Genomic DNA, 26,640 nt, shown 5'->3' on the forward strand with positions numbered 1-26,640 from the left:
ATCTTTACTCTACTTCCTTTTCATAAGCACACACAAGACTATAGCCTGCCTACTACATTTAACCCCCCCCCCCCCCAATCTACGCCGACGAAACAGAGAAACCAGTACATGTACATTTGTACCGATACTTAACATTACATTCCAACAGAATTAAAATATATGGGTCTCTCTCAATCTCCGCAGTGCTAAAGAAATGGTAGCACCAAAACATACATGGTAACTGATGTCTATTGATATTTACAAGTGTACATAGCCCAAGAACATAATTATTGTACACATGTATTCTGCGTTACCCCAGGAGGAAAATACTGTCCCTCATATAAAAACGGTTCTTTTGTTAACCAGCGTCCCTCGGCCTATATTGTCTGTGATACAACGACCATACATGTGAACACGTACTCTAAATCTGACTCAGAAAAGGGTGTGCCACAGAAGCCTAGTGACAGTGTCCACAGGCGCGACGTAATCTTACATGTACTGGCCACAACAAAGTGAGCAACAGTATGAGTCAATCTATACATGAATATAAATAAACAGCAAATTGCTCAACAAAATGTAACCCAGGCACTCATACATGTAACACTAAAACTAAAAGTAAAAATTTACCCCCCACATCCCAATGTTTTCCCCGCACCACAATGAACCCAGTGCTTGGTTTTCTGTCCCTGAGAGACACTACGCTGTGACTTTTTATCCAGGAAGTCGTGTTCTTGGTCAAGCAGTTCGTAATGGGGAGGGGCACATTACTATTACTATCAGAACAAAGTCTTGAAAGGGGGGGGGGAGGGCTATACATAACATTACTTTTACCCTCATAACAAAGGGTATATTTCCTTCATACATAAACCACCACCCACCCCTATTTCACCCTTGCACATCTTAAAAGTCTGCTGGGAAAGTCATCAGAGTAGAAAGTCTGGGACAGTTTGATCCAAACTTGAGTCACGTAGACTGCGTTGTCCTCCCAGCGACGGCACTGACATTGTGTGTATGTTATTATTGCGGGAGTTTGACCACCTCAGACCAGACGCTTGAGGGACCAGCACAGGGTCGTGGGTGCAGCAGGACTGCTCGTACGTAGGAGAGTTCATGTTCTCCAAATCTGGCACAGTATGGTCGCTTGGACTGCCTGGCACTGGAGGGGTCAGCGAATCCCAGTCCACGTCTGACCCAGACGAATCGGAATCGGCATTGGCCATGCTCTCGTCTCGCACCAGCAGGATGTCCTGGGTGTACGCCATGCCCTCATCCATGTCCACAGAGTAAGTGGTGGTGACAGAGTGAGCTTTGAGCTTCTGCGAACGCTGTGGCGATTTTTGATGACGTTGTTGATGCCAGTCAAGCTCAGGAACTGTCCACTCCATTTCTGGAATTGCAGGAACTTCGGAAGGGCGTGAGGCTCTGGTGAGTTCTGCCAGGAGACCGCTGGTGTATTTATCACTAGCCGGGTGCTGTAACATTAAATCACTGTCTGAATCGTGGGTTAACAACGACTCTACAGCCACATCAATGTCTCCTCTCTCGTCAAACGCTCTGCTATTCAGCATTGGATCATTGAGAATCATGTCTTGGAGATTCCAAGATGAATTAATAAGGGTACCTCGTGTATTTCTTTCTTGTGATGGTACAGAGATCATTTCATCTGAACTGACATAAGAGGATTCTTTACAACTATAGGACCTAGTAGAAGCAGTCTTTTTCCAGTGCTCTGATTTCTGCAGCATATTATTATCATCTTGTTTAATGCTTCTTTTGCAACCGAAAGGGGTGGGCCTAGAGGGTGAATCCCAGCTTTCATCAAGGTCAGCCAAAGTTTCATGACAGTACAAATTGATAACCTTTTTTTTGGCCACCTTCGGCACTTTGAAAACAGCATCGCCTCCTTGCATGGTGCCACTGACAACGTTCAGCCTGGTGAGGTGAACAAAAATTGAGATTATATAATATAATGCTGTGACCATTGATCGCGTTGCCATATATTTTTTGTCAAACAGATATCCACATAGTAATCGGGGGACATGGGACAGAACATGGCAGAATAAGAGCGAACTACATGTATCACACGAAGTGCAGCACTAGTACAGGTTAAACTAGTGCCTTACAAGTTCCTAACATCATAGTCAAAACAAACCAGTGAACTGAACAGTTGGTTGAGTTGGGATCTGTGCAAATGCTTTAGAATGAGGAAGTGAGCGGGTGGTGTGTGTCGTGAGGGGCGGGGGTGCGCCCTGGAATGTGTGTGTGTGTGTGTGAGAAAAAAAAAAGAGAGAGAGAGAGAGAGAGAGAGAGAGAGAGAGAGAGAGAGAGAGAGAGAGAGAGAGAGAGAGAGAGAGAGAGAGAGTTTTTCAGCTTTAAACAGTGCAGCCCCAGACACAGGTATGACCATGATGGAATGTTACCATAATATAATTAGTACTATATAATATTACATGTATTAAATATAGATCTAGGTTTGCATTCCCAAGTCATATCTTTCCTAACTCCAATGAATGATTATGAGCCTATCTAGTTATGTATTTTGGTGATGATGGCGGCGCAACATCTGACCTGGCTAGATTCAACAATTTGGCCTATTACATGTTGTACTTGTACACGTAGTTTTTTAACCAGATCCAAACAAACATCCATGCATATTTAGCATAGGTGCCTAGATTGCAGCTTTCTACACCTAGATTCTAGATCTAATGATACTAATTAATAATATAATGTCACACTGACAAAGTTAGAATTTCAACAGGCATTAGTGATACATACATGTATCTAGATTTTTATTTTATTCGAGATGTAGATCAAGAATCTAGATCTAGATCTAGATGGACTGAGTTGTCACTAGATCTAGAATTAGATCTAGATCTAGAGTCTAGATCATCCATGATTCTATTCTATGCATAAAGTTTGGCCGTATAAAACTTGGAACTAGATCTAGATCTAGATTCTAGATTCTAGATCTATAGGCCTAGATCTAGAATCTAGTATTAAGCCCTAGATTTTACCCTTAACAATTTGGGAGACTCAACTGGCAGCCCACTCCACCCCTGACCTTGCTAGACTCAGAGATCTAATCTAGATTCTAGATCTAGACATCTAGATTTTAGACCTAGATATAGAATCTATATAAGTCTAGATCTAGAATCTAGATTTAGATTAGATGTAGATTCTAGATCTAATTCTATTTATTCAAGACTCAAGACACTCGACGTGTCAGGAAAGCTCTCGGCCTAGAAGTCTAGATAATCTAGATCTAGAATCTACATATCTAGATCTAAAAACCAAGATACTATCGCAGTTATACCTTCAGAATTGAGGATGTCACTCACGAGGGCTTTGGGGCCAAGAAGCAGTTGTAGGCCCTACACTATTTTTACTACAATTTGTTTACAAAATGACACATGACTTGCCGCTTGTCACAACTGGCCCTTTTCTCATGCGCGCGCATGTCATAGGCAGGCGGAACATCTTGAACTTGGCGCCTCGCAAACTCAATGCTAATTATGTTAGGCCTAGTCTCCACAGATCGCCAACGCGAATCTCGTAATCCATGGCGGTAAAACTGACAAGTAAAACGTTTACCTGGCGTAACTTCCTCCTCTGTTCCAGTTATTTCATAGGCCTAAGCCTAGGGCTTAATAGGCATAGACAAAGAGATTATAAATAGAACCAGAGACACTAAAATATACTCTCTGATAGAACTAAAGGTCTTAGCTATGACGTCATGCGTGTCAAACTTGAGGGGCGGGCCGCCATTCTGGAGAGGAATAAAAGGCCAGTCGGTGCACAGCAACACTTTTCAATCACGGATTAATGATACTCCTCCTCCTCCTTCTCCTTCTCCTCCTCCTTCTTCTTCTTCTTCTTCTTCTTCTTCTTCTTCTTCTTCTTCTTCTTCTTCTTTTTCTTCTTCTGGTGTGAATGAAGTTTTACTCTTAGCAATCATGTCATCGATGTAAAGCACCCAAAGCCTATAGGCCTACTTATATGGGACGGAGCGCTGCATTTTATTTGAAATGATCTAGTCAAGGTTGTACCAGTATATAACTTTTGGGGTACTGTCCATGTCATCTCCCTTTTGCCACTAGATCAATTAATGTTCAGACTTCGAACTGATACCAGAATGAAAATATTGTATTCTGTAAGGATAGCACATTACTTTAAAAACACACGCACATGCTCACACAGCACACACAAAAATGCAAACAATAGCTAGCCTACATACTATATAGTGGGCCTGTAATTGGACACGTGGGGGGAGAAAAGGAAGCATAAGTTCTGTTTCCAAATAGTCTATGAAGTATTAATTTAGAAATGAGTGGGTGCCAAAAAAAAAGAAAGACTATCTCAGTCTGATTGACTTTGACATATAGGGTCATAGTCATAGATATATCTCATCTCGAGCCGAAGCAAAATTCCCTGTGCTCGAGCGAGCGGCGAGCGCTGATCGAGCGGTTCGCGGGCAGGTACGTGAACGCATTTTCCGTAGCCTAGATCTTGCTCTAACCGGAAGCTCTCTCAATTACTATTAGGCAATTTGGTGTGGCACAGTAATGGCGGCCTAGGATTTTCTTGCATCTATTCTATAGACTTCTCAAGTATGTGTTGTAGGCTACGGCCCTCTTGCCTCTTGGTTTTTCAGTAAGAATGTTAAGTGGCATTTTACGACTTCTAGTAGATCTAGTACTGCATGTAGAATCTAGATGTAGATTATTGTCTGGAAAGTTGAATATGTTTAAATTGCAACTGGGACTTTTGTGCAGATCTAATCTTTACTTTACTTTATCAATAGGAAGTGGCTATTAGAAAAACGATCTAGATTCTACCTCTCACCCCGGGTGAGACTTGCGACCGTAGGCTATTCTCACCCGGTTTGAAACAAGACCTGTTTTTTCTAATTTCGGAATACTTTCTATCGATGTGGATGATCAATTTGATAAAAGTGTGTACATGTGCATGATGGTGGTGGGTGTGTGGTGGGTGTTACTGTTACTGTGTTACAGTACAGTTGTAATGGAACGTTTGTTCACGGCACAGAATTCTACAATTTTTCTGTTATCACAGTGTAGAATTCTGTGGTTTAGGGTGAACGCAAAATTTGTTGGCCTAGATCTAGGTTATAACGGTGAACGCGCACCGGGTGAGAATAGCCAAAAGACTCGCCTGCACTATTCTCACCCCGGGTGAGAATAGAGGTGGCCTTGCCTTGCCTTATCAGTATCAGCGGCTTGCCTAAACGTGCGACTCTTGAGACGTCAGTGCCAGTGCAAAAACATTTTTATTACCAATTTGACTCCCTTTTCTGTCAGTCACAGATTGACATTTAGTCCTCATATTCCTAGAGTATCAGAACAAGGAGATGTAGATCTAGATCTAGATCTAGAGTAATCGTACCGGGTCGGGCAGCACGTTTTTTTCTAGCTCTCGGGCACTGGAGTACAAAAAGATCGTTTAAAACTTTGTTTTTAAATCTAAAATCTAGATCTAGATCTAGATTCTAGATATCTAGGTCTAGATATCTAGCCCCAAAAGAGTGGCACACAAACCTAAAGCAACCTCCCTTACTTTCGTTGAAACAACAGTTACAGCGATATTTTGCTAAAAATAGTCCTTAAGACAGCCTTTTCTTCATCAACTGAGCAAAACAGCGTGAAGCTGTTTCCCCGGAAGAGTTAACATTGGTTGTGGATGGAGGAGCCTGTGGCCTAGATTCTACGTTTTGGTAAACTCTGAAAGCTCGAGAGTTATTTGCATATGAGGCCCCATCAAGGATGAAAGAAAATTTGCGGTTCAGCCTCGCCGTTTTTGCCCAAAGGGGGGGTGCCGTATTGTAACATAAAGTCCGTAGTTTCTCATCCTTCGGGCACATTTTATAAGATAATATAGTTCTAGTGCCAATGGTTATATAATAAAAAATCAAGAAATTTGTGCATAATTTAAATAATAGTAGAGTCAGATACAGGCATATTATATATTAGCCCAGTCAGACACCAGGGTAGTAGAGTCACAGTGTGTAATACAGTCGGCTATCAGTGTAGCAGAGTCAGATACCAGTGTAGTTGAGTGAGCCAGATGCCAGGGTGGTAGAGTCAGATACCACGTAGTAGAGTGGGTCAGATACATACTCATTAAAATAGCTATAAATGGTGAAAACCACTTTAGACAAACTATCATGGTGTCCAAGTGTTGATAACAAGCATTAAAAATCATGTTATTAAGCTTGCAAAGAAACAAATGTGATAATAATTGAAAATGACCGAATGTCAAAATACTGCCCGAATCCATGAGAAAACAAAAAAAATGTGACCGAACATGTAAATAAATCGGGCGTCACTTTTGCACCCAGTAAGGGCCTCAAATATATGAGAACAAGCTGAAACAGGTCATTCCTGGGGTCATCCAATCACAGGGCTTCCTGTAGCTGGTTTCGGTTTGTCTCTAGGGCAAGGCAGATAGGAGATATAAAGCTTTAAAGTCGACGTGCCTGTTTTCGTCCTTATTTTGACCGAACCGGTAATTTTACTCTAGATCTAGGGTTTTGGAGATGGTAGTGTCAATTGCCACCGAGTGACGCGGTGGCAATTGACAAAAATGGACTTTTTGTCAATTGCCACCGAGTGAAGCGGTGTCAAGTCTGAAAATAACACTATATTTAGCATTACATGTGTGTCTAATGGGTCAATTTGTTTTCAACTAATTTCATTGGACGAGCATCTAGTCTAGAGCTATGGTACCAACTTCGCGTGTTTTCAATGAGACGTAGGCCTAGATTTAGGCTAGCCTTAGCCTACACTTTGGTGCAGAACCAACACAGGCAATTCTAGAAGTAGAAGGTCACAAATGCACACAAACTCAAGCAGAAATTCACGTTATATCGGGGAACATAAATCGGGGGACGGGGGTCAGGAAAAGACACACACACACACACACACACACACACACACACACACACACACACACACAGAGGGACAGAGAGGCGAACGCACAACACCGAGCACTCGAGCACAATAAGCTAGATCTACCCACCACAATGCAAAAGAGCTCCAATTTACTCGGTGGCAATTGACAAAAAGTCAATTTTTGTCAATTGTCACCGCGTCACTCGGTGGCAATTGACACTACCTTTGGAGATATGGGTCTAGTGGTTTGGCAACCATTGGACCATTGTATTTCTTGTGGAAGTGGCTATCCTCACCCGGGGTGAGAATAAAAATACAATTGACCTTTCACCCGGGGTGAGAATAAAAAATACAATCGACATCTCACCCCGGGTGAGACTTGCCACCGTTGGCTATTCTCACCCGGTGTGAAACAAGACCTGTTTTTCCTAAGGCCACCTCTATTCTCACCCCGGGTGAGAATAGCGCAGGCGAGTCTTTTGGCTATTCTCACCCGGTGTACGTTAACCGCTATTATAGCCTAGATCTAGGCCAACCAATTTTGCGTTCACCCTGAACCACAGAATTCTACACTGTGATAACAGAAAAATTGTAGAATTCTGTGCCGTGAACAAACGTTCCATTTACTACTGTTAGCTTAAAAGCGTACAATTTTGTCTGTGGGCAGTGGAAAGAGAAAGAAAGAAAGAGAGAGAGAGAGAGAGAGGGCTAGCGCGAGAACTTCCGGGCAAACAAAATGGCGACCCGCGTAGTTCGGCTGGATTCAAAAAGTAAAATAGCAGTAGCATCTTTGTAGACGACCCAATTAATTTACTTGTGTTTTAACATCATTTTTTAACTTTGTTTTGGTCAATTTGATCGTCCACACTGATAGACAGTATTCAGAAAGAGACAGAGAGAGAGAAGAGGGGAGGAGTAGATCTTGTGAGAACTTTCGGGCAAAACAAAATGGCGACCCACCTAGTTCGGCTCGATTCGAAAAGTGAAATAGCCATAGCATCTTTGTAGAGGATCAAATTAGCTTACTTTTGCCCAATAATGTAATTTTTTCTTTGTTTTTATCCATTTGATCATCCACACCGATAGAAAGTATTCCGAAATTAGCCTCAACCGCTACTAACGCAGTCTTCAAAAGTCCGTGGCTCACGCCTCGGCCTGTCCTTGTTTTCTTCAACGGATCAGTTTCTTCAATGTCAAATAGGTAGCCTACCGTACTTGACTACTTTCCCGAGAATCACACAGCTGACCACAGATGTTCTAGTTGTTACGAAAGGGGTTCGAAAGGAAAAAAAATATAGGTCAAGTTTCGAATGTTTTGCTCTCAAATTTTTCTTTTCACCTGCACAATGGTAGTTATTGTGTCTTTATCATACCTTACTTTTCAAGTAATATATATTGGAACATTTTTAAATTCAATTGTAAAATTTCTGTGTTGTAAAAAAGTATAGCCCTTAGTATTCTTTCCTTTCTTCTACAGGTTTGAGTATGACATAAGAGTTTTGAGAGGCTGAGTGGACAAAAAAAGTTGCAATCATGTGGCACGAGGCAAGACGGCAGGAGAGGAAGATCAGGGGTCTGATGGTTGATTACAAAAGACGAGCTGATCGTAGAAGGGAGTTCTATGAAAAAATTGTAAGTCTCTAAGAGTATACCATGCACTTAAAAACATATTGGCTTTATTCCTTCAGGTCACCTTTGTGTATTTACTGATTAGTCTTAATTAATGCACTTCAGCTACATTGTCATTCTGACTCTGAAAGGTCATGTGACTCTTTGAGTATACATGCATGGAAATTACGAAATGGACTCATCATTTTGCAGAAAATGATGATAAGAAACTATTATTTTCTCAAATATAATCTTTGATGAATGTTTATTTTGTAGAAAATTATTAACCCCTTGTAAGTATTATTTTCAAAATGTTATATTTGAATGAATTATGGTCCCACAAGACAAAGTAAAGGTCGTTCCAGAGATGTAGCAGGTGATCCAGGGATAAGAGCGAAGAATTCGTGAAGAAAGGCTTTTGGAATATACCAGAGACAATCACATGTGTGTAGTTAAATATTTAATATGTTCCATACCATGTTTCTTTGGGGAATTTTGCTTTTACTGCTGACAGGCATGCAGTGGTTCCAGTTGTGTCCCCCACTTTTCAGTGGTGACCTTGGGGTGCTTTGTTTGAAATGTTAAATCTAGAAAACCTGTTTGCTTTGATATTTCATCATATTGAGACTGGCCAACAAGACTAGTCAGGTGACTTTTGAGTAATTGTAGTTATCAATACTAAGTCTAACTGCTAGCAGTCATGCATATTATGCACAATATTCCATTGTTCTACCATTAGTCCTAGATGTGTGTGTAGCTAGTTATAAGGCGATTTCAAATCATGTTTCAGAAACTAGATCCTACACAGTTTCTGCGCATGTATGGGCGGCCTCTGAAAATCCATTTAGACCCTGCGGTTGCTACAGCTGCAGAAGGACCACAGAGCATGTAAGTAGATTTTTTCCCCGTTTGTGAACTTCTACTTTGCAGGCTGCATCAGTATAGATCTTCTTAAAGGCTGTGTGTAATCACTCTTAAAGCAAGTTTTACCAAGACTCTAAACAAGCAAGGAATATATGGGTCACTAGATGCTGATTGCTATGACCACATTTGTTGGGAATTGTTGGGACTTGCAGGAAACTAAACAATATTTTATAAGTTGTTTGTTTTAAAAACAGTAACAATAAATCTGAATGATTTTTATTAGAAGCTTGTCTATCTAATTTATTACCTTACTCCCATGTGAAATTTCATGGTGGGCAGAAAGTCCTGTTATCATCGATTGATTGGTGAAAAAAACGCTTTGTCACTTTTCCTTGTTCTCAAAACTCTGAAGCAGCGACAAAAATTGACAGTCAGTTTTTTAAATCTTTCCTCTTTCAGGATGCCTTGGCAAGGTGATTCTAGTAACATGATTGATCGGTTTGATGTGAGGGCCAACCTTGACCTCATCCCTGAGTATGTACCGGAGAAAATTTCAATGTGAGTAGTGCTGGACTGTTACTATCAAACGATGTAGCATAAGCTAGGGGCTTGATTATTGTTTTAATTAATTTGAGACTCATTTAGATTATTTTTGTTGCTTTAAAGCACCCCATTGTGAAACTGACTAGATTATAGTGTTATGGCATATTTATGATAAATTTTATTTTGGATTTGAGCTATTGACAAAAGGTGAAAAGGGCTGGAATGCCTGTTTTTCTCCTTCTGTGACAAAGAACACAAATGATGAATTTTTATTAAATCAACCTTCTTTAATGAAAAAGTGAACAAACATAGAAATCACCCACTGTAGATTGCATTTAAGTCAGTGAAGCAAAGAAATTTGCTATTTAGAATTTTTGTGTGAATTGTCATACATATAATGCAGGCAGATGAACTGACTTCATTTCTTTTCAGGCCCCCCACATCAAGGGAAGATGAAGATGAACGATTTGCAAACTATGAAAGATATCGCACTCTTGTGGAAAATGAAGCAGCAGGATGTAAGTTTGATGCAGCTTATGGTTATTCTTATTGTGTCACAAGTGAATGATGTTGATATTTTGAAATGTCGAGGAAGTAGTTATGTCTCTTTAATGATAATAAATGGTATTTGCATAGTGCCTATCCTAGCTCAGCAGCAAGGTCTGTGCAGTACAAGCAGCTAATCAAGTGCTCACACACAAGGAAACTGATCAGGTCTTTTGCTGTCTATAGCTGTCAGTCACATCAAGGTGAAGTGGCAATTTATGTTAAGTGCCTTTCCCAAGGAAACAACGTCGGGCCCCCGATGGAGTGACCCACAATTGTTTGGTTGTGAGCCAAACACCCGTTATTATTGAGATACTTTTAAAATTTTATTTTATTCCTTTGAAATGTGTTCAGTGCGTTCATTATAAATCCCCCTGGTTTCTGATATCCTCCTTGTTGCTTGTGTAGAGAACAAATTTGATATCTTGTTCCATATGAATTATGGTCATGTATGTCGACAAAATCTATGTCATGATCTGACTGATCAAGCATCGTGTGTCTTATATGGACTGCTAAGTGGGTCTCCTTTGTAGACTTCTGAAGTATTTTAAATGATATTTTTGTTTTTGTTAATTCTTTGATCCTCTTTTTACAAGCACCTGAAAAGAGGATTATAAAGTTTCATCAAAAATGAAAACATGTAATATAACATGTGGTGTAAAGTATGCCTTCTCCCCTAGACATCTGTCATACTTTTTAAAAATTTTACTTTTACCTGCAAAAAGGGCAAAGGTAGCCAAAAAATAATTTTCACAGAAAATTAAGACAGATGGGTAGTGGGGAAAGGTCAGGATGGTATAGGTTTTTGAGAACATCCGAGCAAATATAGTGAATGGAGAATCATGATCACGGATCTCTGTTTCAGATTTAGCACTAGTAGAAGAGCTGCTGGGGATATTGTCTATCTTCATGTGTGAATGATTATTTTCTCATTTAATGTTTCAGTGTCAGAAGAGTATTCCTTGCACCAGATCTATATGGATGAACATTTTGGGACCATCAACAAAGGGAATGAAGAAGAGAAGAAAAAGTAAGTTGTCTGCATTGTGAGAATGCGAACAGTTTGAGAGAAAGTAAATTGCACACTTATTGCTCATTTAGGTATATTAGTTCAGTGTTAATGTTTGAAACTGAACATTTTTATTTCTACTGTGTTCTGGAATGATTCCATGATTCTCAAATGTGATAAATTGCAGGCTGAACACCACATTTTTTTTAGCCCGGAGACTTTTGATATCGAGATCTATATCAGTGTTTTGTCACTAGGTTTTATTTGGTGTTTTATCTTGAGTCCCTGCAATATCTATCAGGGAGCCTGCATGCCTTGAGTTTGAGAATGATTCTGGCTTTCTTTCTGGTCAATGTCAAATACTTGTTTGTTGATCTACTAAAGTCTGACAATTGGGTTGTAGCAATGAGTGTCTGTACTATTACCATTTGTTTAATTTCAGACTTGTTTTCTTAGTTTGAGATGGTATTTATGCTTGCCATCTTACTAGCAAGATATTTGATTGGGTTGATATAGCCATGTCTTCTAGGAGGAATGATATTGCAGTGTTCGCTATCTTTTGCAGGAATGCCGACAAGAAAGCTGCTATCGGCTTTGTTTATGAGGACAGCACGCCTGCCAAAGATAAAGATGCTGAGGAAAGTGAAGAAGAGGAGAGTGATGAAGATATTGAAACTGTAGACTTAGGTCAGTATTCTGTCTTGAGTTTTTTTTGGGTTTTTTTTTTCTTTTACAGAGAAGTGAAGTAATATTATGAATACTTTAAAAACAATATTTTGGAGCTGAAAGACAATTGGGAGCATCCAAATATGACATTGTTTAATATTAAGAGGAAAGGCAAAACAAGAATGATGATTTTTTGTATAGATTCAGAGCAAGTAAGCCCATTTAAAAAATAAAATTGAAAGGCAGTACACAGCTATTCATGACTTGGATTTATCTAGGTCTGTTTTTTCAGCTGTGTTTTTAGTATGTTCGAGGAGCATGTTTTTTTTCTCAAGGAATCAAAAATGTTTTTTTTTCTCCCCTTGCTGTTTCTTTTACTCGTATGAATATGAATAAGGATCACTGGAGTATCTTTTAAGGGGGGAAAAATCATTTGATGTGAAACCAGTGGTATATATGAGGCGATGGGTAAATAAATCTCTGAAAGAAGTGCGCTTGCTTTCTTTTGAATTAGTTTTGGTACATGGCAATGCAGAAAATTTCAAATTAATGATTAATAAACTGACAAATTTCTGCCATGTGACTTTTCCCCTGCCTTTGCTTTACAGACGTTACAATAGATGTGGATATTTTGACCACGGAGCAGTGCTCAGAGATAAACTTGTGTGCAGCACAGTACGGAATGAAAAATGATGATTTTATCAGGTATGTTGATCATGTAGAAAAAAAGCGATTAACATTTTTACTCATTTAGTTCTCATAAATGAATTTGTAGATGAAACAAAAATGAGGATTTTATCAGGTATATCAGTCGTGCATGGAGATGATGATAGTAGTAACTTGTACTTAGTAGTTCTTTTGAATTAATTTTAGGACTAAATTTTTATTGTCGTGTCATCTCTGTTAGGGATGTACGACAATGGTATCATAGGGACACAGTCGGCTCTTGATCCTATTTTTTTACTCGAGGGAAATATCAGGGATAGATGAATGCAATCTCTTGGTTTGCACCATTATGTCACCATAGACCACAGTGTTTGTGTTGTTCAGTGGTCTCTGGCTAAAAGCACACTGGGTAAAAGGACAGTGTGCCTCAAAGCTCTCTGGCAGGGCTAAACTGAGTATATTTACTATATAATTATCACTCATAAGTGCACATTCCAAATGGACGATTTCATCTAATAGCAGAAATGTGCCTGTGCTAGTGTCAGATATGAGTCAGCTATAAAAATGACTGATTTCGCTATGAAGCTATGGAAAATAAGCAAACACCACATTCCCTCCTTTATTACTTGAAATTGCAGCTTTGAATGGGAGAAAAAGACATAGAGGCATGTTGTGAGACAGAATTGGGCAGTGAAGAAAACCAGTGCCTGACTATGCATGGCAGGCGGACAGTGTGAGAGGGCTATGTCTTCATTATGACAGTCATTGTTTGTGATCACCTGGTGTTGGTAAACTTCATACCTTGGGGTGAGCGCAGCTCAATGATTCAACCCACCGTAGGGGGATCGGGGGCAAAGTAGGTCATAAGAATCAATGAAATTTGAAAGAATGCTTACTCTTGATTACTCCCTTTGGAAATTTACTTAATGAAATAGCATGTTTGCACAAGAGCACACTTTTCTTGTCACCTCAGCTGAATGCTATTAGCAGGAGACCGCTGTATTTATCTATGGTCTCTGTCCTGTGATGAATCTGTTGTATAGACCACTGTATCCCGAGAAATATCGGTAACTGTGGGTGCAAGTAAGGGTTGATGATCTGTGCTTGAACTTTTGATTATTTTAATGTATTATACACAATCCTTTGCAAGATAATGCAGGGAGGTTGAGAATGTATTAGCATGTTACGTACTTCTACAGTGACAGGCACAGAAGAGCCATCTCTCGGGAAGTCTTTTTTACAGGAGAGGTTAAAAACATTTTAATTTAAATCACAAATAACCACTTTAACTTTGATATCGGGTCGGTGTGTCATGCATTTTTATTTAACCAACTTTTGCAACATTTATTGAGCTAATTTATTTGACATTTCTTTATAACAGTCAAAAGTAAGGATTTTCATAATTTTGGAGTTGGCTCATTTGTGCTGGACAGAATTGATGTATAAAGAAGAGGTTGTTTCTAGTTTTGTCTTATTTGACTCCACAATACAGATTGTTGCGCAAAGACAAAGATGAGATGGAAGCTTTGAAGGAAGCGAGGCAGCTGGAGGAGGCAAAAGCTCAGTTTTCTGTATGTATATTTATTAATTTTTAAAAATATTGGTAGACTTTATCATAGCTATATTCTTTCGTAAACAAGAGCTGATATTTCATTATAAGGCATTTATCATTTTGGATTCCTTACCTGTTACCTGTTAAGTGTTGAGGAATGGTTGAGTTAGATGATGGAGAACTTGATGCTTAGCCAGGCTGCAGAGGCAAATACCTCAGTAATTATTTAAAAGAAATGGAATTTTTTGAATTAAGACTATTTAGCACATTAGTAGCCCAACATCTACTAATTGTTTTGTGCTCCGTTATCAAACCATTTTAGTTAGAAAGTCTTGTCATCCAGGATTAGTTTGCCTTTCTCTCACTCTAAAAAGCTGTTTGTTAATCAGGGGATATAAAGAAACATTTTTACTGTGATTTGGGATTATTACTGATTGGCTCTGCTTAATTTTTTTATTTTGCTGTCAAGGAAATGAAACATTGTGGTCCTCTACGTTTGTCATTATAGGGACGCAAGTCAAGAAAAGAAAGAAGAGCTATCAACGAAAAAAGACAAAATCCTCATCGATTCAGCAGACCAAGGTAAGGAAATGGATGCGGTGACATTTTTATTATTTGATGAAAGTAGGGGACTGGTCTAACTTATTATTTTCGTTTTCTTGTAAGAGAGGTTTTCACTTTTTCCTGAGCTTGAATCGGTACTAAACACAACTAGTATTCTCTCTGGTATCGGAAAAAATTGGAATGGATTTTTTGAATAGTTTTTCTTCTATCCAAGCTATGGGTATACAAGTTTTACTTCTGATTCAGAGTATAAGAAAACTCTTTGACAAATACAGGTTTATGAAAGTGAAACAAAGATCGGGCCACCAGAATTATATAATGTATTGATAAATAATCATTTTGTCTTTGCAGCGGGTCAGTTTTTTTATTAATGGCATAGATAAATGTATACATTAATGTAAACACAAATATGCCTCAAGAGAAAACCAAATGCACAATATTACATCAACACAGACTACTTTTACACACATGCCATTGCTGTTCGCCACTAAGCACTGCCCTGTTTTTCTAGCGAGGGTTATTGTGTCTTGCTCAAGGACATGCCCCAGTGACCTGCTTTTTCAGGTGGCTGTTCAAGTAAGTTTGTCTGCTGAAGTAGAATTGATGCAGCAAGCTGTCAACATTTTTGACCAGTTTGCTTTGTCTGGAGTGTGATTACGACTTATTGGGGAGGGTTCTGAATTTCTTAAATCTGAAAACTTCAATGTTAAAAATAGAATACCATTGGCTTGTTCAAGTTTGAATAAATAAAGCTATTCTCTAAGTGAAGTACCTTTCATCCTGCTTCTTTTGCCTAGTAAAAAGAATGTTTAAAAGTTTTTTGCCTGTTAACTTGAAGGTGAACAGTGGTTATTTGATGATTTAGTTAAAAAGGATGTAAATTGTCTATCTACAGCTATGCAGCCCGTGAGAGTCCCAAATATGAACCCTACAAAAGGTGAGCTGTCTTTCAGATATGTTGGGCTGAGTAATTTTTGTTGTTGCTTTAATAAAGAACATAAATGATATATATATGTTATGTTTTTTTAGTTAAAAGTTTGTGAAGTCTTATGCAAGTGACAATAATATTGTTGAAGAATTTTGAGATGTTGTGCGTTTGCTTAAAGTATGCACTCCTTTTGTTTATGATGTATTATGTGCTCCACTCCCGTTTTGGTAAATTTGTTGGATTAAAATTACCAAAGGTAGATGGGAATGTAAAATAAAACTTTCATCTTACAAGATAGAGAAGCACGGAGTATGATTTTAGGTAATTTAAAAAAAAGGAAAAGCAGTGGAGTCTGCCTAAACCTAAATACGTGGGACCACCTGATTGTCTTCAATTTGACTAGGTTTTCGGTTCAGAGATGGTTGCTTTAACTGCAATGATTTTGTGACAGATAGAGTTGGGAATGTAGCGCTTGTGGCAAAGTTCACTTTTTGTAAGATGTTTTCTCATGTACCTGTGTCAGTATATGCAATGTGAGCTGTAGACTGTACGCATTATGCTTTCTCTTTGGCATTGTTAGCTTACTGGATCTGCTGTCACACAAATTAGACAAAAAAGTAGATAGGGAAGTAAGAAAGAAAGCCCAATGCCAGTGATGTCTTGAAACACACCCTATGCTCATGGCCTCTGTGAACTAGCTACGTAGAAACAATAGGCCATGACCCACCAAAAGTCCTTTGACAGACACATTTTCTATCCTTGCGGCACTAGGCCTCGACACATGCTATGCTTCTCTCTGGCCTGCAATGGACCCACGAATGCTCTTGTGTCTCTTGTTTTGCTATCCTGAAGCATATAAGACTGGATGATATGCATTACTTGAGGGCTGCTAGTGAATATTTAACGACATAAACCTTGAAATTCTTTTTGGTTTAGCTTTGGGAGCATTTTGAGTATTTCAATAGTTTTTTTACAAAGGCAAATAAAAAAAAAAAGAGAATTATACTTTGGATTTACAGCTGTTTTTGGATTAACTATGTTCAGTGTGAAGGGACCTTACTGCATCTTTCACTTGCAAGCAAATGCCTGACCCCATCAGATTTACAATCTGTGAGCATAAAGAGTTCGGATTCCTATTGATTGGGGATAGTTGGGCCTACTTCTTTTTTTTATCCATCTTTTGTTTCTGTCTATCTATCGTACTTTATCTCAGCAGTCAGTTTCAGCAGTCAGACTGCTGTTTTGTCTTTATGCTTTTCTTTACTCAAATAAATATTGTGAGTGAATCTTAATCCACGTCTGTTTTTTTCCATGTGTGTACTCAGACCAGGATCATCATCCCGTTCACGGTCGCGCTCCCGCTCCCGCTCCAGAACGCCAGAGAAGGTGGAGGTGAAATTTATCACCAGCTTTGGTGCGGACAGTGACGAGGAGGCTGTGGTGCAGGGTCCGTCGTTACCTGCCAACCTACAAGTCGCCACCGGGAAGAAAAGCGCTGCCTCTCCCGAGTCCTCTAAGTGTGAGGCTTCATGGTCGGTGTTTGAGATTGAGTCTCCTTCATTTCGACTAGATAAGACAAACAAACAAAAAATTCCAAACTATTGTGGGTGTGAAGCAAAAAGTATTTGGTGACTCTTGTGGAATGTTTGCATCGGTTCCTGAAGTTTTTACTGTTTGAGAATAAGCAAGGACATTGTTGTGGACAGCTGCAGAAAGAACTGATGAGAATCTTGAATAGAAGGAACTGTTGAAAGGGTTCGAAGCTGGACACTTTTTTCATGTTCCCCCCTCGTCTTTGGTGTTTAAGGGTAATGCATGATTCACCACCCGTTTTCTTGTGGATCAAGATTTGGATGTCAAGAATGCTACATAGGTGACGCAGTGGGGACATCTGTTATCCATCTTCTTGATATTTATGGAAAAGTGTAGAATTCTGGCAAAATTGTTTTCCTTCACAAGGAGGGGTTTATAAAAGTATATCCGGGGAGAAAAATTGGTAATAAATGAGCCACTGTGGTTATTTCTTTACTATGAAGAATTATGTATTTGGATTTAAAGCAAGGTTAATGGGCTCTCCTATGTTGTGTACATTCATATACTCTTCGTCGACTCCATTGATTAGTATTTCTAACCTGCCAGAATTGTTGAAAAAACAAAAAAACAATCCGTTTTAGTGTTTATGGGAAGAAACCACAAAATCCATGATTTGTGTTAGAGGATGGTATGGATGTGTCGGTAGTAAACAAGTCTTTTCCAAGTTGCACACAGAGTAAGCTTGGATTCTACAGCATTAAACGCTTCTCAGGTTTTTCTTTTTAAATATTCTGTAGGCTAGGAAAATTCCTGCCATCAACATCGCTTGGTAGTGTATGTATGACAGATTATTAAATGCTGTGGTGTCCTTTCTTGTGTTTGTTGGCGGGTGCTGTGGTGTGGTTTGCTCCTTCTGTCTTATCAAACATCTATCGTCCTTATCTCCCCTTCTTCTTTTTTATGTTTGTTACTCTCCTGTAACACCTCTAATCTTCTGGCGCTCATATGACCTTATGCAGTTGCGAGTGCCGTAAAACTCTTTTACTAAAACTAAAACTAATTTTCTTGTGTTTTTTTTTACTCCTGATTACAACAAGCTTATTAACTGGCCTTTCTCCCCATCTCCCCCTTCCCATTCCTATGTAAACAGGCCAGCTTCTAAAGCCAGACAGGCTAAAAGTCGAAGCAAGTCATATTCCAGGTCTCGGTCGAGGTCCCGGTCCAGAAGGTATCGTCACAGCAGTAGCAGCAGTCGGTCCTATAGCAGGTCACGATCACGGTCTAGGTCAAGGTCACGCTCAAGGTCGAGACAGAGGAAGTATTCTTCGGATGGGAAAAGCCGTGGCAGAGGCAGTGTGAGCAGGTCCAGGAGAGATCGGAGGTCGTACAGTTCAAGCGTGTCCCGTTCTCGCAGTCGCTCTAGGTCAAGGTCAAAGTCTTCACGATCTAAAACAACCCAGAGGTATGCTGCATGTATATTTGGAGGGGTCAGAGAAGATTGCATAGCAAAAGTCACAATTTCAGATGGCCCGCAGGATGATATAATAATTTCTGCTACACTGTAGCTCCCAGCTTTGTGACCATCATCTTATTGCATATACTTGAAGTGTATTTCGGGAGTCAGGGGTTCAGTCAGTGAGATTTATCAACTTTTCACAAACTAGTTTTCGGGATTTAACCTAGCTTTGAATATGTGCATGAACAGCTTCTATTGGTGTTGTTGGTTAGGCTCTTCATCATTGCAAGCAGAAGAAGTGCATTCAATTCCTGGATAGGGAAGTTTGTCCAGTATTTCAATCTGTCGCTTAGATTTTGTATCCCATTCAGCCAGGGTTTTCTCTGACAGGCAGCTTTTAAGGGTCAGAAAAGATCTAAATTGTGTCAGTTGGGGTGTAAAACCTTTATAGTCCTTTTCAAGCATCTACCATCCTGGATTGTATTGTAATGAATGCATTTTTGTATTTTAACTCGACATGTTTGAGTTCCTTCCCAGTCCTCTTGGTTTGCTCTCAGCACCACAATGGCAGGTGAGCTGTAGTTAAAGGCACCTTGACTAATTACTGGGTGAATGTGGAGGCACAATTTTTGTAATCATCTTATGCTAGCTGGGTATGTTTGATGGGTTTTTTTTTGGTTTTTTTTTTTTTTGTGCAGCAGCACTGATAATAGTGCGGTGAAGAAACTGCCGGAGGTGAAACGATACCGAAGGGAGAGTCTGTCTTCCAACTCTGAGCTCAGCGGTCTAGATTCGGAGGACGAGAACAAGAAAAGTCAAGACACTTCAACTTCTTCGAAGACATCGTCGAGGGATGATGTAAAGTAAGTCATGGATAGGGACACTTCCGAACACAGAGTTCACTTTTTAGACAGAAAAAAAGAAAACGAACAACTCTTTTATTTAATTTTTAAGGGAAGTTCTGTTTCATCTGCAGTTAGTTTTAATTGCTTATTGGAAGGAGGGTGGGGGGGGGGGGGCTCTTTTACCCTACTTGGGTAATATTACTTTATATAGCTCATTTGTTGGAACATTCAGTATCATCTTTTTTCCTGTGTTTTATCTTGTTTTTACATCTTGAGATATTTTGTATTGGTTTAGTGACATACGATCAAGAAAACACATAGCAAACACACACACAGCGAACAAATTATCGGATCCCGCATTTTTTCTTAAACATGTATATTCTTTGTATTTAGAACATGTACACTGTGAAATTGGTACACAGCAAACTGGCTGTTTTTAGCACTCTAGCTGTTATAGAATTGTTTTGTGCAAGTGGTAGGGAACTGTATCTTTGATCATGTAGGTTTCATCAAGTTCAAAGTTTTGAATGTTCTAGTAGATCCACTTGGGTGAGTACCCCTTGCTGCAGTTTGTGTGATAAGAACTAAAGGATGTCTCTTGATTGTTCAATCTGTTTTTCTGGTTCTACTTGATCATTCAATTTATTCCTTCTGCTGTATTTAATTTACTCACATTTATGAATGGTTCATGGAGAAATTTAAGAAAATATTTTCATAATTCCTGAAATAATGCTGTGCGTTTCCTATGACACAGTTAAAATCATTTTTGAGGTGAGTTATTTTGACCTGCCTGTCAAAGCTCCGTGGATGGATTTGGATTCTATGTTCCAGCAGAAAGAAGGAAATACACAATGATATAGACTTTCCTATGCTGAAATCATACTCTTATCTTTCACATGCAAGGCGAAGAATATAACAGTTATGACACTGATGCTTAGGTCATAAATTATGTCCTGTTCAATTTTTGTTCAGTGTAGGACTTTACCTGATCTTTTTAAGAAAGATCTTTATGAAAAATTCATTCATGTTCAACTGACAGGTCTGTCCTTGAGCCTCAACTTAAGCCCATGAATTTATGTAGAGTGTAATATGAGGACTGCAAAATACACAACCAGGTTATCTTCTTTATGAGTGATGGTTTGTTCTTTTTTTTTTTTCTGTTTCAGATCGTCATTGGTACAGAGTGGTAAAATTTCAAGCAAACAGCAATCTCAAGTCAGTAAGAGCCTTTCTTTGGATGCTCTTCCATTTCCATCAAACATTTTCTGTGGACTGAGATTAATAATTGTTTTTAGTGAATGACTATGGTGCTCTAATGTATTGGAATATATATATAGGAACACTTACAAAGCACTGAACATAAATAGATTCATCCAAATGAGGGGGGAGATAGTTTCTGTTTCATGTAGACTACAGCACACGGAAAAGTTCATGACTATGCACCATCATGAACCAAGATAAGCTGCCACTGCAAGAGTGCAAATGAGAATGATTTGAATCAAGGCCAGATATCTTTTTTTGAGTTCTCTTATCAGGAACAATAAATGTAATAGCTGTAATATTCGGAGTCACCGAAATTGTGTACTATGTACCAATTATAGTTTTTTTAAAGCTATGGGGGAAAAAGATATTTAGATTGAATCAGCCTGATCCCGTTTTAACTGCCATGCTGTGAGAAATTCTTTTTACACATTCACCAATGTATTAAAGTAGCCTTAATATATGATATCTGCACTACTCTCTGGGGGACTAATGTTGGCTGTAGGAAGATATGGGCTTGACCCTTGACCTGTACTTGTCTCTTATCCTTAATTTACATGCTGAGGTTGAAATGTAATCCTGAGACCTTTTCACTTTTGCCTTTTAAAGATCATAAGCGAATGCTGTTTAATGTTAGGAAGTAGATACCATGTTTCTAAATATTTTTTAGAAACCTTTTGTTAGTCACTTTTATGTTCAGAGTTCTTAGTAGGCCTATAGCTTAATATGAACATATGTGAAAGCAGTCTCTGGTATGTCTACCAGTGTGTATTCTTTCAGGTCACAAATTCAGAAATAAATGGATGTAACAAATGTTACGCTCAGGAGTTTTTTGTCACATGTTAATGTATGTTCTGAAGATAAAGTGAAAGGAATAAAAGTAAGGTGGATGTAAAGGGGATTCAGGGGGGTGACGCACAAGGAATTGTTCTTTTTAGGGAAACTTGGCTTTTTAAAGAACTAGAATCTCAATGGTAGGGATAAATTTATTTCTTGTAGGTTAGTAATTGTTCGTTGAGGTGTGTATTTTAAAAAAATGTTACTGTGTAATTTTTTTTCTCCCTGGGGTGGATGTTAACTCAAGTAATCTCTCTCTCTCCAGAACTCTCTGTTGACTGCCAAAGAGCGTCTTAAGAGAAAAATGCAGGCTCAGCTGACCAAGCAGTGTGAGTACTTGTGGATAAAGTTTATTTTTTGACAAAGTTATAAAGGTGTGACAGAAAGATTGAACACCTACTCCCCCCCCCCCAAAGCAAAGAGAGATTCAGTTACCCTGATTGTACAACTGAGACTGGGTTGATATAAATATAAGGTGTGTGTGTGTGTTTGAATGACCTGACTTGTCATTAACTCACTTAACCCTGAGCCCTAGACAGTTGGGTTACGCACTTCTGCGCTGGGCCCTGAACCCAACAATATTGGGATGGAAATTTCTCTATACTTTATAAGTGATCCCTGGTCATTTCTTTATAAGAAACAGACTATTACATTACAAGGGCAAAGGTTGCTTTCTTGACCTACAATTGAAAATAACTTGGCACTCGGTAACGAAGAGGGAAATGTCTCTCTTCTGAGCTACTTTTTAGTGTGTGTTGCTGACCTCTTTCAAATATCTCACAGACTATCACGCATTTTCGAATTCTGTAAACAATAATAGACCATATAATGACTAAACAATTTGTTTGTGAAATATTAAGGCGATTGAAGTTAATTTAATATTTTTTTCCAAATTTACAACGGGTCCTTGGCCCCAGGGCTGAGTGAGTTAATGATGTCGGTAGTACGTGACAAAGAAAGTGAGATAGTAAAGATATTTTTTAATGGGGTTTCAGTTTTGTTCTCATTTTTGCTTCTCATTCAGAGTAAACGCCATGAATGAATTATATTTAGATATTATGTATTGTATATATGATAACTGGTGATCAGTGATGCTGACAGTTTATTGCTTGTCATTTTGTTGCAGTCAAAGCCGACAAAAAAGCCAGGATATCCAAGATATCTCAGTTGGAGCAAGAGAGAATGGTAAAGTTGTTTGAGCTGAGTAGATGTTGACCAGACAGCAAGCCTGTGTGGTGAGGTGGTGACGCTCTAGTGTCTTACCTCCTTTGCTCGTCTTGCACTCAGGGTCTGGGCCATTCACAAGTCATGTTTGTTGTTGTTGGGTTGTTTTTTTTTGTAAGTGTTTTATGGCGCTCGCAGTTGCCTAAGATCATATGAGCGGGTGGGACACAATAAGCATTTCCAGTTTGGTAGGAATTAATTAAAAATTTTGCCCGGCTGGCGGTTGAAGCCTACTCTTATCAATTTTAGGACCACCAAGGGATATTTAATGTGCACAGCTTGCACAGAGGACCTCCGAGATTTTTCGCCTTTATCCGAGAATGCTAGGTGTTAGGTCATACTTACCTACCGTAAGATCAAGGGTGTGACTGATCGATGGCAATAAGGAGGACCCAAGGAGTAGCAGTAGAAAGACAGCGAAAAGAGTTAAAAGCTAAGAGGGGGGGGCAAACAAAGGGGGGGGGGGGCAGGGGGCAGAAAGTGGAAATAAAAGCAGATGAATGAACATGATTAGAGAGCAGAAAAGGAAGTGAAAGGGGAACATTTTTTTTTAGAAAAGAACATTTTTCCTGTCGCTGTCAGCTGTGAACCTGGGACGTTTTGAATGAGATGTGAACACTGTACCACTAGACCACGAGAGACCCTGTTTTGTGTTTGATATGGGGAACAAATGTATCATGAAAAGAGATGTTTTATTTTTGTGTTATGGATTGCTTTTAAAGTTAGCAAACAGAAAAACAAACTTCCTTACAAAGTTCAGGTAAATTTATAGAATATTTTTTTCCTGTATGAATAGAAAGAATGTTTCTTTTACGGACACTATATAACTAGGTAAGTCTTAAATCTTTATTTCCAACAATGTAGGAATGTAGATGGTAGTAAGATGTGACCGTGATCTGAGAAAACACGAGGGCGCGCGTGTGTATACATGCATGGGTGCTTAGCTGCTATTGTGAATGAAAATTAAAGATGTGTAACTAGATTGGAAAATCGTTTTCACCATAGATTTTATTCTTTCAGGATCGTGAAGAGGAAATTCGAAATCTTGCCCTGGAAATGAGGAGAAGGGAACGTGAAAAACGCCACAAGGAGATTGAGGAGGAGGAGAAGGAGCTTGAGTCACGAAGGAGTAAGAAAATGAAAGCTGGGAGTGACAGCAGCAGCAGCAGCAGAAGCAGCCGCAGCAAGAGCAAGTCCCGAAGTGCAACTCCAGAGAAAAGAAGAAGTCCCGAGAGAAAGAGGGAGGACAGAGAACGAGCACGCCCTGATAATGGAAGAATGGAAGAAAGAAGAAGGGAGGAGCGGACGGAAGACAGGAGAGACTTCAGGCAAGAGGAGAGGCGGAGAGGACCTCCGGAGGACAGGAGGAGGTCTGATGAGAGGAGATGGGATCCCCCGCGAGACAGGAGGAGGATGGATGAGGATAGACGGTCTGACAGAAGTCGATGGGAGAGGGAGAGAGATGGTGGTCGCTGGGGAGGAGGAGACAGAGGAGGAGCAGGAGACAGAGGGGGAGGAGGAGACAGAGGGGGAGGAGGAAACAGAGGGGGAGGAGACCGTGGACCAGGAGACCGCGGGCGATGGGAAGGAATTCTGCCGGACCCTCGGTGGGATGGGGTGCCGTACGACAGAGACAGGGATAACGACAGGCGCTGGGAGGGTCGCCGGGGAGACTATGGAGATGGGCCTTGGCATGGCAGGTAAGGTGGAATACATCCTTGGGACTAGACTTATAGATGTCAGGTGGGCTATGTGTATAGATTGCGACCTCAGTGATTTCTTGTCCTATCTCCATTTTAAATGACAGTGAAAACGGTTCATAACAAAGAGTGAGCTAAAGGAGAAGTCACATTTTCAATTTTTAAAAATGGAGATAAGGATAGGACAAGAAGGTACTGAGGTCGAGAGATGCAAGGATGACTATCATGGTTTTCTATTTGTTGACATGCAGAGAAACAGACAGAGTAAAAAGCACCTCATTCCAATTATACTTGTAGAGAGAAAAATAATACCCACTTTGTTGCATGTTGAAAAAGAGAAAGTAAGAGACTACTGGGTCCTCAGTCCCTATTTTTTTCTGGCCTTGTTTTAAGTTCTATGAGGCTTTCTTGTAAAGTTTCAAGTCCAGATTAAAGTTGAATTTACTGACATAAAAGTTATATATATATTAAAGATGTGCATGTTGTGAGTTGACTACTTAAGTTATGGGTTTATTTTAATTAAGCATATTGCAGTTTTTTGCTATTTTGATTTTGGCATAGAAAAATGTAAAGGACTTATGATCCAAATATTTTATGAAAAACACTCAGACTTAATTCTAAATTCTCATATGTTTGCTTTTAAAAGCTGCAATAGTCACTGTGTTAAATGTATGTTGGATTTAGTTCTTTTTTTAAAACATTGTCATAGCAAGTGAGAGCACCAAAGCTAGTTGTACATCAGTCTAAATGCAACAGAACAGTTGGTTGTCATATCTGTAAATTAAATCCTGCTCCTTCTATAATAATGTTGCTTTAACATAGCCTCATTTGACAGTCGAGGATTTGAGTGTTAAATCCGAGCAGTCTGTTTTTTGTTGGTGCTTTCATTGAAGTCTTAACATGTGAAGGGGAATTATTATACACAAGTGATAATGGTAAGTGTTTTTCTACTTTTCTTTTATATTGAGCCTGGTTTCTGTACGTGATGTTATTTTTCTGTGGCTGCTTCTTACAAGGATAATAATCTATGCCACTGTGTTTTTTTTAGGTATGTTGCTTTAAAAGAAATTTTTTTGGTGATTGTCAGGTTGTTTTTTTTATTCTAACTTCCTCTGTTTTTATTTTAGGTCATCATCGAATTACAACAGCCCCAGATCACGGGGTCCTCTGCTTCATCGACCAAGCTCTCCGCTCATGTCGCGACCTCGACCTCCTAATGACCCTCGTCTGCTGGAAGACTACAATTAACTAATGGGATCAAGCACGCCGTTTTGTACGCTCATGACATGAACAGCCTTGCCCAAAGATGTAGAAACTGAAGGGGGAGATTCCAGTGATTGTGATAGCTGTTTGGTCTTTTTGTTTGTAGTGTTGTTGCTTACATGTTTGAATCCACTGAGATGATATCTTCTTTGACAAACCGCTGAAATTTGGCAGATTGATGAGTGTTCTTGTGTTGTGCGTAAAACCAGTCTGAAATAGGATTTTGTTTGAAATGAAAAAAAAAAAATGTTCACGTCTCATCTGCGCAAGTTACACAGTAGGACAGCTGTATCAATTGATTGTGAGTGCACTAGCTTTAAGAAATGGGTGACCATTGAAGCGAATAGTTTATGCAACCTATGGATTGCTCGTAAGCTGAGGTCGGGAGTACCCCCATTTTACAAAAGATTTCACATGTGTTAGGAGTTGAGTTGTTTTAGTGAAGTGAGGGTGCATGTCTTGGGGAAAGTTTTAACTTGAAGTTGTCATTACAGTAGAACACGACTATAGCGGCACCTGCTACGTCGGGACCATCCCTACACCGAGACCTTACCGGAATCCCCTTTTTTTCCTATGTAAACGCAATTACCTGTGCTGGGGTATAATGGGGAAAGGAAAGGTCCGAACTCGGATACAGCGGGAGAGATCGAGCGAGCTCTAGCTGGGGGAGAGGGGGTTGGGGGGCTGTA

At 39.5% G+C, this 26,640-nt stretch overlaps 2 protein-coding genes across 4 annotated transcripts; one reads left to right on the plus strand and one right to left on the minus strand.

Annotated features, from left to right (window-relative positions):
* Nucleotides 1–744: 744 nt before the first annotated feature.
* Nucleotides 745–3,424, minus strand: LOC101861707. Its single transcript, XM_005090634.2, has 2 exons — nt 3,293–3,424; nt 745–1,911 (listed from the first exon to the last, which is right to left on the minus strand). Exon 2 carries the CDS (start codon nt 1,887–1,889, stop codon nt 903–905), a length of 987 nt encoding a protein of 328 aa, XP_005090691.1. The 5' UTR covers nt 1,890–1,911; nt 3,293–3,424; the 3' UTR covers nt 745–902.
* A 1,095-nt stretch (nt 3,425–4,519) lies between these two features.
* Nucleotides 4,520–26,640, plus strand: LOC101861930 (CLK4-associating serine/arginine rich protein). Of its 3 annotated transcripts, none has more exons than XM_005090635.3 (19): nt 4,520–4,586; nt 8,365–8,519; nt 9,286–9,383; nt 9,819–9,917; nt 10,335–10,420; nt 11,394–11,478; nt 12,023–12,144; nt 12,732–12,828; nt 14,282–14,360; nt 14,850–14,923; nt 15,801–15,842; nt 17,159–17,365; nt 18,517–18,828; nt 19,521–19,685; nt 20,834–20,882; nt 22,030–22,093; nt 22,891–22,949; nt 24,009–24,688; nt 25,816–26,640. In XM_005090635.3, the coding sequence occupies exons 2-19, from the start codon at nt 8,421–8,423 to the stop codon at nt 25,934–25,936; spliced, it is 2,538 nt and encodes an 845-aa protein (XP_005090692.1). In that variant the 5' UTR covers nt 4,520–4,586; nt 8,365–8,420; the 3' UTR covers nt 25,937–26,640. The 3 variants fall into 3 exon arrangements, with proteins under 3 accessions (XP_005090692.1, XP_005090694.1, XP_005090693.1); XM_005090637.3 differs by having other exon boundaries at nt 19,524–19,685; XM_005090636.3 differs by having other exon boundaries at nt 4,558–4,629.

This window comes from Aplysia californica, unplaced genomic scaffold, assembly GCF_000002075.1.
Source record: "Aplysia californica isolate F4 #8 unplaced genomic scaffold, AplCal3.0 scaffold00020, whole genome shotgun sequence".
Lineage (NCBI taxonomy): Eukaryota > Metazoa > Mollusca > Gastropoda > Aplysiida > Aplysiidae > Aplysia > Aplysia californica.

What these genes read in the sequence shown, in the direction of transcription:
- LOC101861707 (XM_005090634.2), bottom strand. Translation starts at nt 1,889, where the DNA reads ATGCAAGGAGGCGATGCTGTTTTCAAAGTGCCGAAGGTGGCCAAAAAA.
- LOC101861930 (XM_005090635.3), top strand. Translation starts at nt 8,421, where the DNA reads ATGTGGCACGAGGCAAGACGGCAGGAGAGGAAGATCAGGGGTCTGATG. An exon ending in GTACCGGAGAAAATTTCAAT is followed by an intron (nt 9,918 to 10,334) that starts GTGAGTAGTGCT and finishes ATTTCTTTTCAG; the next exon opens with GCCCCCCACATCAAGGGAAG. An exon ending in TCGTCGAGGGATGATGTAAA is followed by an intron (nt 19,686 to 20,833) that starts GTAAGTCATGGA and finishes TTTCTGTTTCAG; the next exon opens with ATCGTCATTGGTACAGAGTG.